The sequence below is a fragment of the Typha angustifolia genome, chromosome 6 (genome assembly GCF_048772165.1).
Source record: "Typha angustifolia cultivar Huaian chromosome 6, ASM4877216v1, whole genome shotgun sequence".
NCBI classification, from domain to species: Eukaryota; Viridiplantae; Streptophyta; class Magnoliopsida; order Poales; family Typhaceae; genus Typha; species Typha angustifolia.
The window spans coordinates 2,825,169-2,841,785 of record NC_133244.1 but is presented as its reverse complement, the minus strand read 5'-3'; the positions used below and the strand labels follow the sequence as shown (position 1 = coordinate 2,841,785).

Sequence of the window (16,617 nt, the reverse complement as noted above, 5' to 3'; positions counted from 1 at the left end):
TTTAATTTCTAAGAAAATAAGTTTTCTATAAGTCGCGTTCGAACGCGGGTGGAGTGCATTCGAACACAGTTGTGAGCACCTACATTACGTCCAGAGAGTGTGAATTGTGCGTTCGAACGTCGCATTCGAACGTGCTATGAACGCCTGCATTGCATTCGCAAATCCAGAGAAGTGGAAAACAGGTGCGTTCAGTCGCACGTTTGAATGCCTGCATCGCATTCGCAAATCCAGAGAAGAGAGAAATAGGTGCATTCGAACGCGATCGGGCGTGTTCGAACGCGATCGACGAAAATGTACTATTTAGGGTTAATTTTGAATTGTTTGGTTAGCCTCTAAAGGATGTGGATGGCACTAGAGAGTCATTATTGATGAATTGAGTTTTTGCCTTGTCTCCTTCATTTTCTTCGCTCTCGTTCTCTCAATCCCCGGCGACGCCGCTTCTAACCTCCCTTAACCGGCCAATCACCCTAGTCCTTTAGGGGTGGCCCTCTCCTCCCCCTTCTTCCAATCTCTCCAACACTTGCCCTAACCCTTCCACCACACTTTTCACCGATGCCATCCCATTAACGCCGATCCACCGCCAACCACCATCATCTAGGATCTCGTGCCTCCATCTACGAATCCTGATCAGACCCCCAGATGTTTGTTCACTAATTAGACGATATCTTAAAATCCCCACATCCGATTTGCCTGAAACTTAATTTGTTGGAAAGCTCATTTTTGGGGCTACAATATATCAAAATTTTATGTTGATCCGATGGCAGCATCTTTGAGGATTTATTTATAAAGTTCTGTGCTAAAATCAGTCCAAATCTGAGAATTAGAAGAGATCGAACCTTAGCCTAAAGGGGAGATCGTAACAAGCTAGTATCAGAGCCACCGTTCCTCTAACACGCACTTCCTATGACGACAACCATAGCCATGGCTGCACGGTGAGATGATGAAGAAGATATTCTCCCAATAGAGGAGGGGGAAACAGTTGCGAGGACTTCCACCCGCGGAACCACCCGATCTAATTGGAATACGAAAAAACCTAGTGTTCAAGCCGTGTTGGGGTCTCTTTCTGAACAAATGGCCTTCAACAACCAAATAATGATGGAGACGATGCGAAAATTATGGGCGACAAGGGAAGCCATACCGAACGGGAATTTATTTGATGATGTCATGATTATATGTGCATAGGAGTGTATCTGTGCATAACAGGCCCTGCTCGACCTGTCGCGTGCGCCGCGTCTGTTGTGTGGGCGTGTAGGCGTGCACATGCCCATGCGGAGCTGGGGCGTTATAGGGATCGGATCTTAATCCCAAACAATGCAGACTTCCAGACCACCTTGATTAGCAACTTCCATGACTCACTGTTCGCGGGCCATGAGGGCATCTTTTGGATCCACATGAAGAAAGACATGCGCAACTACATCCGCACATGTGAAGTTTGCCAACGAGCCAAAGCAAATTAGAATCGACCAACCGGCCTTCTCCAACAACTCCTTCCTATAACAATGCAAATCTGGGAAGATATTTCATTGGACTTCATTAAAGGCCTATCGATCGTCCAAGGGTGATCGGCTATCATGGTGGTGGTTGACCGCCTCTCTAAGTATGCACACTTTTCAATGCTCACCCACCCGTACACTGTACGAAAGGTCGCAGAGGTCTTCATTAGCAACGTGGCTAAACTTCACGAGATACCACGATCTATCGGATGAGCTCAGCATACCATCCAAAAATGATGGGCAGACAAAGGTCTTGAACCGGTGTTTGGAGCATTACCTACGGTGCTGCGTCGAAGAGCAGCCAAGGTGGTAGCTCCACTTCTTAACATGGGCAAAGTGGGCCTACAATACTGCCTACCACTCAGCCATAGACATCACGCCGTTTGAGGCTGTCTCCTACCTTAGCCTCCTACGCACCGACTCAACGGACGAAAAGAACGAACATTGAGGAAACCCTTGAGGATAAGGATACTCAGATTCGACGGCTGAAGGCTAACTTGGCTGCTGCATAGAACCGGATGAAGCAGATCTACTATCGGCACCAATAGGATTGGACGTTCGTAGTAGGAGCTTGGGTCTCCATCAAACTCCAACCCTATCACCAGACCTCGGTTCAACCCATCATGGACTAAAAGTTGGCATATAGGTACTTTGGGCCATACCAAGTGATTGAACGGGTAGGCGAGTTGGCCTATTGACTTGATCTTCCAAATGACTTGTGGGTATGCCCAGTGTTCCATTTTTAGCTTTGCGAGCCTGAGTTGCAGCTAAGACAGTTGTTGCAGCCAACATACTCGATCCAGCCACATCGAGTTGGAGTCACCCCCAACCCAATCTGTCGTACCAACTTCTCATCCATGAAATTATGTGTACAGATCCTAGGTGAGATGTTCCGGTTGGACCTGCATCTGGGTCAGGGATAGTTGTTCTAGATTTCACTAAGATAGTTGTTGAGTGTGGCGCATCTGGGTCAGGGATCAGGGTAATAATGCGCACCAATCAAAGAAGTCTGGCTTACTTACTTAAGCAAAAGATCCAAACTGTTGTGCAATAAAGGTGGCTCTCCATGTTGCTCGGGTATGACTATGACTTGGTTTATAAAAAGGGTTCAGAGAATAGCGTAGCCAATGCACTCTTGCACCAATCTAATGCTGCCGAGCTACCACCCTATTGATTCCAATCCTTCCCTTGTTGGACCGAGTCAAGGATGCCACCTTAAAGGACCCAAGCCTAATGGAACTTGCGGCTTAAGTGACTCAAGACCCATCAAGTCAAATCTAGTATAGCACGAGAGACGGATAGTAGGCCACCTCTTACCTTGATCTCCTATGCACTATCTCAACAGATGGATCACATGGATATTGAGGAAACCCTAGTGGATGGATACTCAGATTCGACAATTGAGGGCCAACTTGGTGGCTGCATGGAACCGGATGAAGGAAATCAATAATCAGCGACACTAGTATCGGACATTCCTAGTAGGAGATTGGGTCTACAACTCCAGCCCTACTATCCAACCTCCTTTTGACCTATCATGAACCAAAAGCTGGCACATAAGTTCTTTGGGCCGTACCAAGTGATTGACAGGGTAGGTGTGGTGGCCTACCAACTTATTCTTCTAGATGACTCATAGGTGCACCCATTGTTCCATGTTTCAGCTTTGCGAGCTCGAGTTACAGCCAAGATAAATAGCGCTACCAACATACCCAATCCAGCCACACATAACCAAGAGCCCATGCCACTTTGTGTTCTTGCCAAGAGAAGGATTTGGGTAGACGGAAGATTGATCACTGAAGTACAAGTGGAGTGGTTGATACGATCTCCCCTTTTGGCTAAGGTTCGATCTCTCCCGATTTCCAAATTTGGACTATATCTGACACAGAACTTTGGAAATAGATCCCGAAAGATGCCACAATCGGATAGACTTGAGATTTTTTATATATTGTAGCCCCAAAAAAGAGCTTTTCAATAAATCAAGTTTCAGGCCAATCGGATGTAGGGATCTCAAGATATCGCCCGATTAGTGGACGAACATCAGGGGTCTGTCTTAGGATCCGTGGATGGAGGCACGAGATCCTAGGTGTTGGTGGATGGTGGTGGACCGGTGTTAATGGGGTGGCACCAGTGAATAAGTGGTGCTGAAAGGGTTAGGGCAAGTGTTGGATAGATTGGAAGAAGGGGCCGCTAAGGGACTAGGGTGATTGGTCGATCGAGGGAGGCTAGAAGCGGCGTCACTAGGAATCGAGAGAACGGGAGCAAAGAAGACGAAGGAGACAAGGCAAATATTCAATTCATCAGTAATGACTCCATGGTTCCCATCCATACCTTTAGAGGCTAAGCAAACAATTCAAAAATAACCCTAAATAGTACATTTTCACCGACCGTATTCTAACGCGCCAGAGCGCGTTCGAACGCACCAGATCGTGTTCGAACGGACATATTTCTCACTTCTCTGGATTTGCGAATGTGATGTAGGCGTTCATAGGTGCGTTCAAACGCATAATTCGTATTCTCTTGATGTGCGAACCTAATGTAGGCATTCACAATCATGTTCGAACACACTCCACCTGCGTCCGAACACGATATACAGAAAACTTATTTTTTTAAAACTAAACACTAAAACAAGAGACAAAGACATCCCTAAGTATATCCATGCTTGAGACGACATCGGTGAAGTCCGAATTATATCAATCCACCACGCTTCCGCAACCTTGTCCTCAAGGTTTGAAATTTGTGAGGCCATCCATGATATCTTACTCTAGCTCCTAGGTAGACTCATTAGTGGGCTTGCCTAGCAACTTAATCAGCACTTTGGTCTCCAATCTGGATCCATGGCGTTTTCTCCTGCGGCCTAAGAGTCGGACCAGTTCAGTTGGGCCATCTTCCTCTATTGGTTCGGGCAATGCCGAACCCACCATATGGTTAGGCCTGATTTGGGTCTTCAATGCCGATACATGGAAAACCGGATGGATCCTGGTCCCCTCAGGTAGGTCCAATCGGTAAGCTACTGGACTGATCCGTTGTAGCACTCAGTATGGACCATAGTAGTTCTGACCCAACTTTTGGTTCAAAATTGGCCTCAATGTGGATTGCCGGTATGGTTGAGCTCTAACGAACACTAATTGATCCACCTCAAACTCTCGCTCATGTCGGCCTTTGTCATGAGTTTGCTTAGTGCGTTTTTGGGCTATTGCTAGATGTATCTTGAGCCGTCTCAAGGTTTCATCTCGATCAGCAAGTTCCAAGTCAAGCTTGGTCCTATCCGTCTTCACGAGTCTAACGTAGGCATGCAAGATAAGGGGGAGTGCGCTCATAAACCGCCTCAAAGAGGGTCATGCCGATGCTAGAGTGATGAGTGGTATTGTATGACCACTCAGCCCATGGAAGGAATTTGACCCAATCCTTTGGTCGGTACGCCATAAAGCATCGCAAGTATTGCTCTAGTCCGCGATTCACTATCTCGATTTGGCCATTCGTCTCGGAGTGATAAGCTGAACTAAGGTTGACTTGAGTCCCTTGCAATCTGAAGAACTCGGACCAAAACTCGCTAATGAAGATGCGATCCCGGTCCGACACGATCATCCTAGGCATCCCATGCAAGCGCGCTACTTCCCGAACAAAAATTTTAGCAACCTTTTTCGCTGAAAATAGGTGCGTCAATGCTATGAAATGAGCATATTTGCTCAGTCTATCCACCACAACAAACACCACCGATTGTCCTCGAACCTCCGGCAGCCCCTTGATGAAGTCCATTGAGATGTCCTCCCAAATACGCTCCGGTATAGGCAGTGGTTGCAACAGCCTGCTGGGCTTCAATGTTTTTGATTTAATTTGCTGGCAGATTTGACATTCACGCACATACTTCTTCATGTCCCGTTCACCATGGCTTCCCTTGTTGCCCATAATTTCCGCATCATCTTCATCATCATCTGGTTGTTGATGGCCATTTGCTCAGAAAGAGACCCCAACACGGCTTAAACACTAGGTTCTTCCGTATTCCGATTTGATTGGGCGGTTTCGTGGGTGAAAGTCCTCGCAACCGTTCCCCCTCCTCTATTGGGAGAATCTCTTCTTCCACATCTCGCTGTGCAGCCATGGCTTTGGTTGTTGTCATAGGAAGCACATGTTCGAGGAACGGTGGCTCTGATACTAGCTTGATACGATCTCCCCTTTAGGCTAAGGTTCAATCTCTCTCAATCTCCAGATTTAGACTAGATCTAACAAGGAACTTTGAAAATAGATCCCAAAAGATTCCACCGTCAGATTGACTTGAGATTTTGATATGTTGTAGCCCTGGAAAAGAGCTTTCCAAAAATTTAAGTTTCAGGAAAATCAGATGTAAGGATCTCAATATATCGCTCGATTAGTGGACAAACATTAGGGGGTCTATCTTAGGATCCGTTGATGGAGGCACGAGATCCTAGGTGTTGGTGGATGGTGGTGGACTGGCGTTAAAGGGGTGGCACCAGTGAATAAGTGGTGATGGAAGAGTTAGGGGTGATGGAAGGGTTAGGGCAAGTATTGGATAGATTGGAAGAAGGGAGAGAAGTGGGCTGTGCCCCTAAGGGACTAGGGTGATTGGCCGGTTGAGGGAGGCTAGAAGCGGTATTGACGGGGATCGAGAGAATGGGAGCGAAGAAGACGAAGGAGACAAGGTGAATACTCAATTCACCAATAATGACTCCATGGTTGCCATCCACACCTTTAAAGGTTAACCAAACAATTCAAAAATAGCCCTAAACAATACATTTTCGCCGACCACATTCGAACGCACCCGATCACGTTCGAACGCACCCGATCGCGTTCGAACGCACATATTTCTCACTTATTTGGATTTGCGAATGCGATGCAGGCGTTCACTGCGCGTTCGAACGCACATATTTCTCACTTCTCTGGATTTATGAACGCGATGCAGGCGTTCGCAGGCGCGTTCGAACACATAATTCACATTCTTTGGATGTGTGAACCTAATGCATGCATCCACAACGGCGTTCGAACACACTTCACCCGCGTTTGAACGCACTGCACCCACGTTCGAATGCGACATGTAGAAAACTTGTTTTTTTTTTAGAATTAAACACTAAAACAAGAGACAAAGACATCCCTAGGTGTATCCATGCTCGAGACGACATCGGTGAAGTCCGAATCGTATTAGTGGTCCAACGGACTAATAGGAGATCCAACTTGGGAGTTCTGAGTTCTCACCTTGAGGATGAAGTGATCGAAAGTGATCGTAAGCATACTGGAGTGATGTGACCTAGGTCTGATTAAGATCTATTCACAGGGATATTTGTCGACTAATCGAGTCTACTTAATCCTTTTATTATTTCTTGATGTAAACCTTTTAGGCAAGTTTAGTTTAGTCATGTGAGCCACTAAGGTAAATCCAAGTAAGTCATAACAGCCCTTAAAGTAAGTCTAGTTATTTTAAAGCAAATCCAATTAATTCATTTAAGTCTGTAAGGCAAATCCTAATTCAAGTCATGTCAGTCTTTAAGGCTAGCCTTGAGTTTATCTTAGGAATAAGAGTAAGAAAACCTAGGAGTATAAGTAAATTAATCTCCCTTCATCACCGCCATCACTGCCCATCATCTTCCTCACCATCACCACCGCCATCATCCCTCCTTCCACTCTCTCCGTCTACCATCATTTATCCTAATTGAAGCCTACACTCCCCTGTTGTAGATCTTCTCTAGTTGGTCTGTAACATGACAATCATGTCTAATGAGTCTAGTGGAACTAATCTTAATTGACTCGCTAGTGGTTCAAGAGTTTTCGGATGTTTTTCTTGAGGACATTAAAGGGCTTCCTCCAGACAGGGGAGTCGAGTTCACCATCGACCTAATTCTAAGAGTTGGACCAGTCTCCAAGGAGCCTTATCACACGGCTCCAAAGGAAATGGAGGAACTTAGAGGACGGATTGATGATTTGCTAAATAGAGGTCTCATCAGGCCACCAGTCCTCTTTGTAAAGAAGAAGGCCGGTACCCTTTGTCTTTGTATTGGTTATCGGCGACTGAACCAACTAATAAGAACAAATATCCTCTACCTCGCATTGTCGATCTTTTCAATTAGTTGCGTGGAGCTTGAGTCTTCTCGAAGATTGATATGAGTTCTAGTTATCATTAGTTGAGGATTATGGAAGCGGATGTCTCCAAAACAGTCTTCCGTACTTGTTATGTTTTGTATGAGTTCTTCGTTATACCTTTTGGGCTAACCAACGCACTAGCTATTTTCATGGATTTTAATGAACTGAGTCTTTCGTCCTTTCTTGTATCGGTTTGTTGTGTGGTCTTCATTGATGACATTTTGATATATTCAACTTAAGAGCAAACATGAGGAGCATCTTCAATTAGCACTACAGACCTTGAGGAGAGAAAGTATGTTTGTCAAGTTCTCGAAGTGTTAGTTTTGGCTGAACAAGGTAGTGTTCCTAAGGCATGTGGTGTTAGGAGAGGGCATCCGAGTTGACTAATCCAAGATCACTGTAGTCTTCGGTTAGAAATAGCCGAGCACCATGGCAAAAGTCTGCAATTTTCTTGGACTGGCTAGATATTATTGGTGCTTTGTGGAGGGGTTTCCAAATATCTCAAGACCTCTTACCATGCTAACTCGAAAGAATCAATGTTTTATGTGGACTTGATGATTGCGAAAAAAGCTTTCAAGAGTTGAAGAGGAGACTTACTTTTGCACCTATTATTATAGTGTCTAGTGGGTCTATTGTTAACCCTCACACTTAGGCCTGGGTTATGTTTTCATGCAGAAGGGCAGAATCATCGGTTATGCATCACGGCTACTCAAGGATTTCAAACGTAATTACCCCAACTTCAATCTCATAGGTGGGTGCATTTGGGTACAAGCAGACTTGACACTTCAGTCTCATTTGTTAGAGTACTTCCATGACACTCCCACAGCGAGTCACGAGGGTGCATATAGGAGCATGTCTCGCAGCTATACTTGGCCTAGGATGGAAGCTGATGTGAAGAAGTATGTGAAGGAGGAGTGTCAAATCTGTCGACGTGTAAAAGCTAAAATATTAAAGCCTATGGGATTGTTGCAGCCATTATCAATACCAGAGCAAGTTTGAGAGGATATTTCTATAGATTTCATCGAGAAATTACTGGAGTTCAAAGGCTTTTCCAACTTTGTGGTGGTCGATCAACCAAGAGTGCTCATTTTTCACCATTGAAGCACCCGTTGTTAGCTAGGACGTTTGTCAAGACTTGTTCATGATGTCACCAAACTACATCGATTGCTAAGGACTATTATTTTAGATTGTGACTGCATTTTCAACAGCAACTTTTGGACACAATATTTTAGATTGAAAGGTACTCAATTGAACCTTAAATTGGCCTACCATCCTTAAACAGATGGCTAAACCGACGTTGTCAATCAAAGTATGGAGCAATAACATCATTGTTTTGTTTGAGATCAACAAAAGACATGGATGACTTATTTTCCTTAGGTGGAGTGGAATAACATTGCCTATCACAACAGCATGAGTATGACTCCCTTCAAAGCGGTGTATGGGAGAGGTCCACACATGTTACAAACGTAAGATTGGTTGACGGCGATGGATGGGACAGAGCTACATATTAGATTGATGGACTGAGGTGACTTAGACGACTAAGAGCAGACTTAGCAGTAGCTCAAAGTTGAGTGAAGCAAGTATACAACAAAGGCCATAGAAAATTCATGGTGGGGTGACTTAGTGTTTGTGAGAATGCAACCATACAGACAAACAATGTTGCAACATCTTCAAAACAAGAAATTGTCACACAAATTATTTGGGCCTTTTCGAGTGGTAGAGCGAGTTGGACCAGTGGCATATCGCCTCGACTTGCCATAGGGAACTCAGGTGCATCTGGTTTTTCATGTTTCGGTTCTCAAGGCTAGAATCAGTTCTAATATAACCATGGGAACCAACATACTCGAGTCCTAGAGGAGAATTTGAATACGGTTGAACCCATACAAGTATATTGCCCAAACAAAGATGAGGGCATGGAGCTAGACTCAAGATTAAGGTGCTAATCGAGTGGTTGGGTCGAATCCACCAATGAGGCAACTTGAAAGCTTGAGGAGAAAATATTGGGTTGTTTTCCTCACTTTACACCTTAAGGACAAGGTTGGGGAAGTGTTGGTAAATTGATACGAATCGGTAAGCTCGGGTCACATCTTAGGGACATTGGGCTCAATGGATTGAGTCTATTTATCTTTCTGCTTGTATAGTTTACTGAGAGACCTAATAGGTTAGAAATTGTTTAGTTAGTTGAATTCAGATTTGCGTAGATTTGGGAGAACAATCATAAGATATTCATCTAACGTCAAAACATTATGAAACTAATTGGATAAGGTCAACGACATCATGGCCTATAATTTTTGTGTCAAAGTTTTTCTAAATTCGGACACTATCTAGGACGGAATGAAGAGCAAACTTGATGTTGAGTTTGTTTCATATTTCTAAATGTGTTTTCTATTTATTTGGTCTCTTTAGGGTCGACATGGGCTAGCCTATATGTGTTTAGGTAGCCTCTTTTGATTAAGCATTGAATATTTGATTGAACTATCTTCCTCCAACCCTCCAAAGACTTTCTCCCTCAATTCTCTTCTCTTAGCTTAAATCCTCTTTTGTTTGGTTGTTCCCCTTGATCCTTGAGGCCAACCTACTTCTCTCTCTTCATCCTTTCACCCTCACAAACTCCCACAAGTATCCCAAAATATCCATTAACCTACTTCACAATTCTGCCCTAGTTGATCAACCATAAACTCTAGATTTGACGTTTTCATGATTCAGACCCTTAAGACGGTTCGTATCAAATTGCAGCTAGCTTAGCTGAATTTGGTTGACGTGAAAGAGCATTGACAACACTATTTTCGATCCCCCTTGTACACTAACTCATAGTCATAGCCAAGAAGTCTAAATACTCATCTTTGCTGTGCCGGTGTGTGGGTGTGTTGCCTAGGGAATAAGGTAAACTTCGTTGATCAGTGCGTATAGTAAAGCGCCGCCTGATAAGATATGATCTTCACTTGGTTATTGTGTGGATGATCACAAGCATCTCCCTATCATAAGTGGATACAGCTGTGAATGCTCTTAAAAGGACATCATCATGTATGCTACAAGTCTACGCTCTTGCATTAAAATAGCCTTAATATCAACACTAGATGCATCGCACTCAATAACAAAGAGTTTAGTGAAGTCGGCCAAGGCTAGGACGAGGCCTGAAGTCATAGCTTTCATTAATTCATCAAATGCAGCTCTTGCCTTGTTCATCCACATGAATTCTAGCTAGGGAAGACAATGTTGGAGCGATTGCTAAGGGCTTCCCCGGCACGACAGAGGCAGCTGGGAGGGTCTATAAAGATGGTAGGGACTCCAACATGGCTGGAGTGGCTGTGACAATTTGGAGCTCTCCTCTATCTCTTTCAAGGGTGGAGTTTGTCTCAATGTGGGTGGCCAATTTCAATTGGCTGGCGATGCTAGCGACGTAGGCAGAGCTGGATGGTGTTGGGCAGCTAGTAGGACCTTTGCTATTAGATCAAGTCCTTAAGGGTATTTTGGATCTCCTTCAAGTTCTTAAATTTGGCCGAAAGTTTTATGAATAACGCCTTCGTCCATGTTGTTATCTCGTCGTTGGCAGTTGTTGGTGGTGCTGAGGAAACCTCCACAGGGATGAAGATGAGTTCTTGGTCCTCCATGACCGCAATCTCCCTAGGTTAGCTTTAGATCATGTGTTCACCACTGTCCGAGGAACGTCAGCTTTGATACCAATTCGATACGAACTAGCTTGGCCCTATTCAAATTAATTTTTGGACAATAATTTGTACGAAACTTTTAAGAGAGTTTTCAGTAGATCTGGTTGTTGGATCAATATGAAACTTTGACAAGTCGTTGCCTTAGAAATGACTTTCTACTGAATCTAATTTCCCGTAGATTGGATGGCTAGATTAGAAGATATCTTCAGAATAATGGATGAAGGTCGGAGGGTTAGCTCTGATACCAATGTTATGGACCATATCTAGATCGATCGGATATAAGATGTAGTAGCCTCATAAATTAGGGTTCTGATAACTCTAGTTTTACTTAAATTAGAGGTTTGAAAAAATGATATAAATAAAAAAGTGAAGGGAGCTCGAAATAGGGTAGAATGGTAAATATCTGATATTGTGGCAGTTGTCGAAAGGTGGCGGACAGCCAAGGGTGGTGGTGGATGGTCATAAGTAAGGTGGCTGCTGGTGGAAGATGGTGGCTAGGGTTTGGATGCTTGGAAGGGTTCTACAGTTACGATTTACTCCTATGAAAATAAAAGTAATTTAATGGCTACGATAAAAATGGTAAATGTGATAATAAGAATATAACTAAACTGAATTAATTCTCAATACTTAGATACTTGGATACTTGGATACTTGGATGAATAAACAAAGAAATCCAACCTCTCTATATATAGAGGTCGGGTATAACGAGTCATACTCGAACTTAGTCCAAAGGCATAACAACTCGAACTAGAATTTGCCTTAGAGGCTTATATAACGTAATTAAACTTACTTTAGTGGCTTACATGACTTAATTGAACTTGTCTTAGTGGCTTAATGACTTAACTAGACTTGCCTTAAAAGCTTAAATAAGCATGAATCAATTAAAAGATAAATAGACTCGATTTGACTGGTCTCGACTTAACCCACGTAGTCAGATCGTAATAGTCTAGGTAGCAATGTTTGCTAATACTTGAATTATTTCATTACTTGATAGATCTATTACCATATGGGGAGGATCATGAGATATAGGAGGAGATTTACATTTAAGGAGAGCTCATCATCGTCTAGATATATATTTTTTTAGTCAAGGAATCTTCCATTGTCTAAGAATAATGTAGACTTCAACATGATGTGGCGAGTATTATAATAATGTAGATATATTGTGGCATGCATCATATTCATATGCTCTTATTGTTTATTATATGTGTTTACTATATTTTTGATGTTATGATTTATGCATTTTAGAATCATGTGTGCTATGATATAGTGAATATGACATGACAATATAGATAAACAAAGTAATATATGTGAGGATGAGATATTCTCATTAGACCTAGCAGTACCCGATGATATAGGGTTAGGACATCTTTTGAGTTGCGTGCTCTTTACTTGTGTGATTTGAGTTGCATGCTCCTTATTTCACCACGTGCGATGATGTAGAAATATGGCTTATGAGCTTATGACTAAGGTCTTTAATCTAATGGGTACAAACTATCTATCATATGTAGTATTACGAGGCATATATGGGTGATGTTACCACTAGATACGTAATCCCTCCTCATTGTGTGTATACAAGATTTGATATAAGCTCTATGTGAGCCTTTATTATGACATGCAAATTGCATGATAAATTAAAACATAGTTTTTGGATATCTGACGGGCATAACTTTAGTTATTTTCTTTCGTTCAATATTTTGCTTACTGCCTTGTTCATTTAATTATGAAATGTTCCTCTACTATTATTACATTATCTTTAGACTATTTTAGATTGCACTTGCTGAGCATTTATACTTACTAACTTTTAGTGGAATATATTGTAGATCTAAGGGATGACCACATGCTTATCACGGAGAAGTTACAGTTTAATTATTAATTATTTATGTTTACTTTGTTTAAACAAATGGTCACTTCTGCGTGGGCTTAATGTTTTAAGTTGTATGAATATCCATCTCTAAAGGCTTATTATGACTTGTGTTTTATGTTATGTATCAAAATTATATTTTAATAAAACTAACTATGATTTTAGTACTTTATGAAAATGCTAAGCATTGGGTCATGTGTGAGTACCACGTGGATACTTCCACATCAGAAGCACGTATATCCTGTAGTGGGTGCTTTAATTTTAGACTTCTGGATTTCCAATATAGCTCCTGTGCTCTTGCAGTTCCACCTAGCCTATGCCTTCACTGTTCTATGGTTGGTTTATTTGGAAGCTCCGAATTGAAAAAATGTTCGAGGTCGTGGACGCCTCACCTCGTAAGGTGGTGGAATAGGCGACCAATTTGAGGACGACGAGAGTAAGACGAGGGCCTCAGATTTATTTTCTCCGTTGTTACATTTGTCGCTGGATGCTTCATTTGTTTCGGTGCCAATTGCATGGGTGGATGCTAGCTTGACAGGCGACGCAGAGGGCGATATGGGCATTGCGATTGGTTTTTTGGCGAAGGATATTAATCAGGGTTCTCAATTTATGTGGACTATTGCTTATATATCCTGTACGGTGAAGATCTCACCCTGCCTGAAGGCGTGATGAAACTCTAGAATCTAGAGGGAGCAGTGCATTTGTGGCTCTAACTTGCTAAACTTGCTAAAAATAATTAGTGGCTCTAATTATATTATTTTTTGTGTAAACTTTCTGTAGTCCAAGAATTCTTTAGATGGTTAATCATGTACCTTCTATTCGGGTCAATTTTACGAAAGGCAAAATAATTTAACAGCCCATAATCTCAGACTCTTCCCAACTGTAGTTGTAAAGCCTCTGATCCATCGCTCGATAACTTACATAACCCTGATCATGAATGAATCCGGTCTACGGACCTCATTTGAAAACAGAAAGAAGTCACGAACAGTAGTTGTTAGATGCTCAAGATGTTCGAAAGTGACTGAAGTACTGGTTTATAAAGAAAGTTTGTCTGATCCGACAATTAGCAAGCTGCCAAATACCTATTACCAAAATTTCTTAGAAAAGAAAAGCATTTGCCTGGAAATCACAGTTTGGACCTCAAATATCAAAATTTTCATTGGTTTGATTGCTAGATTAAAGTCCCAAAAGAAAGAAGATGCGATCAATCAAACGATTCTACCGAAACAAAAGTCGTAGCCATCTCACGCTACTTAATAATCATAGCCACCCTTAAATTTACATTAAAAGCTCCTTCACAAATTAGATACCAAAATCTATAAAATCGAACAAAGGAATCAAACTTGAATCCCTTAATAAGATTATCAAATACAGTAGCACAAAGAGGTGATCTTCCATCACCTATGCGCCGTTACAAGGGTCTCGATAAATCTCAAACCATCAAATCTCGGGGCAAATTTCTCCTCCATTCCCCTTCTCGATCCGGATCCTTTCTCTTTCCCCTTCGATCTCTGAATTCCACCAAAAGTTTTGGTAAGAAACCTCAACTTTTAACAAATTAGACATTTGGTTCAAAGTTTGCGAGAATACCTCATCATTGGATGGAGAGTCGTTAGGGTGTGCTGTTGTGGAAAAGGAGGCAAGAGCGGCAGCCGTGACGGAGGCGGCGATGACTCCGGCTTTCTTCATCTCCTCCGACGACCACCTTGCTTTTTGACAATTGATTATTTGGGTCTGGGCTCCTTCCGTTTCTTTCATGTTCCATTTTATAGCTAACCCCATCAAATTATGAATCGAAACTAATATTTCGTTTCGGGTCCGGCATGGAACCTTTAGGTAGGACCTCAGCAAGGGATTCGACAAAGAGGAACCAATAGAAACGGGGCGCGTGTGAGATGAAATTAATGAAATACGTGGCGGAAGCACGACGCCGTCCCATGATTACAATTTCGCGCAAGCGCTTGCGTAGTTGACGTGACAGCGTAAGCAATATTTATTCTACTAATAAATCGGACGAGCGGGATAGTTGCAGCACCCACTGTAGGAACTTAATGCATCTGAAAGATGGCACTTTCTCATTGGAAATTCCACTACTTGTGGAGAGAGCCGTCAAGACCTTACGACGAGGTCCTCTATTTCGGCGCACCAAGATACAATGCGTCCACATAATTGTCGAAGATCTTTTCTTTAAAATTTCTTAATCTTTTAAAAGGTGTGGTATAGGTTGAAGCAAGTGATAGGTGGTTGTTATTCAAAGGAGAACCAAGATTTGATATTTTATTCATTTTAAGATAGTGCGACCGGTCCATTTTAAGCAGGGATTCTGTAGAGATAGTGAATATAACTTGAAATGAAAGCATAATACATGTTGATTCTATAATAGGATATTTATGAAACTAAATACTCACCAAGGAATAAAATCTTTATAAGACCATGCACCAAAGTTTAAAGAATAAGAACTTTTTGGAATTTTTATAAGACCATAAGACGAGCATTAAGCGGAGCCACCCTAAATTTTAAAAGTTAGTGCTATTTTTTCAGCTAAAATCCAATATAATTTAAAATTACATATGGGAAATATTACTTGGCTCCCTCTATATGTGAAGTCCGGCTTTGTCTTTGACGTCAAGGATTAAAGAACAAGAACTATAATCTTTATAAGCCCATTGGTGGTGTTGAAGATATCTCCGCACCGTCACTTAGGAATCTGTCATTGGGAAGAGTACTATAAAGGATTAAAACCCATGCATGTAAGATTATGCTATGGGCCGAACTGGTCCAATTGGATCTGAGTCACCCAATCACATGGCCTGAATCCATCTATCTTATTATATCACGTTCTGTTGATAACAGGTAGGAAGATCTATGTCCATCTACCATGAATCCACTGTAGATGATAGAAGCATGTTGAAATTCTTCTGTTGCAACTTGCAATACTATCATGGCAGATTGATGCACAAATTTTGTTTTAGAATGACAGATCACTAATTTATATCTAATTTCAAATTATCATAGCTCGCGACTTATTATTGTGATATTTGCATGCATAGAATTCTGATACCGTTGAAAAGAATAGAGGATAGGGTGAAAATGGGCGGATGAAATCTACCTCCTTTGGTTCCGCATTAGAGGTTTATAAAAAATAGATTGGGATTTTCCTACCTATCTTGATATCCAAAATCATATTCATATTCTATATTGTTACAATCCTACCGTGGCCAAGCTGGATCAATAAATATGGGAATGCTGGGTTCAAACATAGAAGACTCGTCAGATTACAGTAAGGACCCCGAGATTTAATTTATTAGATTTTGGATGATGGTTTACTTAGTCAATTGTAACCGATTGGGCCTACAAGTCTAATCTTCATTTTAGCACTTGATTGTTAGGTGTTATCTAGGCCTATGCTCACCAAGCGAGGGGTCAATCTAGTCTATCGAGTCAATTCATCGAGTGAGTCTATAATTTGATCAGGGTAGCCACCTATAAGAGTTGTGACGTGCACCTT

At 42.1% G+C, this 16,617-nt stretch overlaps 1 protein-coding gene across 1 annotated transcript; it reads right to left on the bottom strand.

The window, feature by feature from the left end:
• Window positions 1-14,333: 14,333 nt before the first annotated feature.
• On the bottom strand, window positions 14,334-14,904 carry LOC140761381 (uncharacterized). Its single transcript, XM_073098679.1, has 2 exons — window positions 14,658-14,904; window positions 14,334-14,620 (listed from the first exon to the last, which is right to left on the bottom strand). The coding sequence occupies exons 1-2, from the start codon at window positions 14,889-14,891 to the stop codon at window positions 14,507-14,509; spliced, it is 348 nt and encodes a 115-aa protein (XP_072954780.1). The 5' UTR covers window positions 14,892-14,904; the 3' UTR covers window positions 14,334-14,506.
• Window positions 14,905-16,617: the final 1,713 nt, after the last annotated feature.

What these genes read in the sequence shown, in the direction of transcription:
- LOC140761381 (XM_073098679.1), bottom strand. Translation starts at nt 14,891, where the DNA reads ATGGGGTTAGCTATAAAATGGAACATGAAAGAAACGGAAGGAGCCCAG. An exon ending in AAATGTCTAATTTGTTAAAA is followed by an intron (nt 14,621 to 14,657) that starts GTTGAGGTTTCT and finishes GGTGGAATTCAG; the next exon opens with AGATCGAAGGGGAAAGAGAA.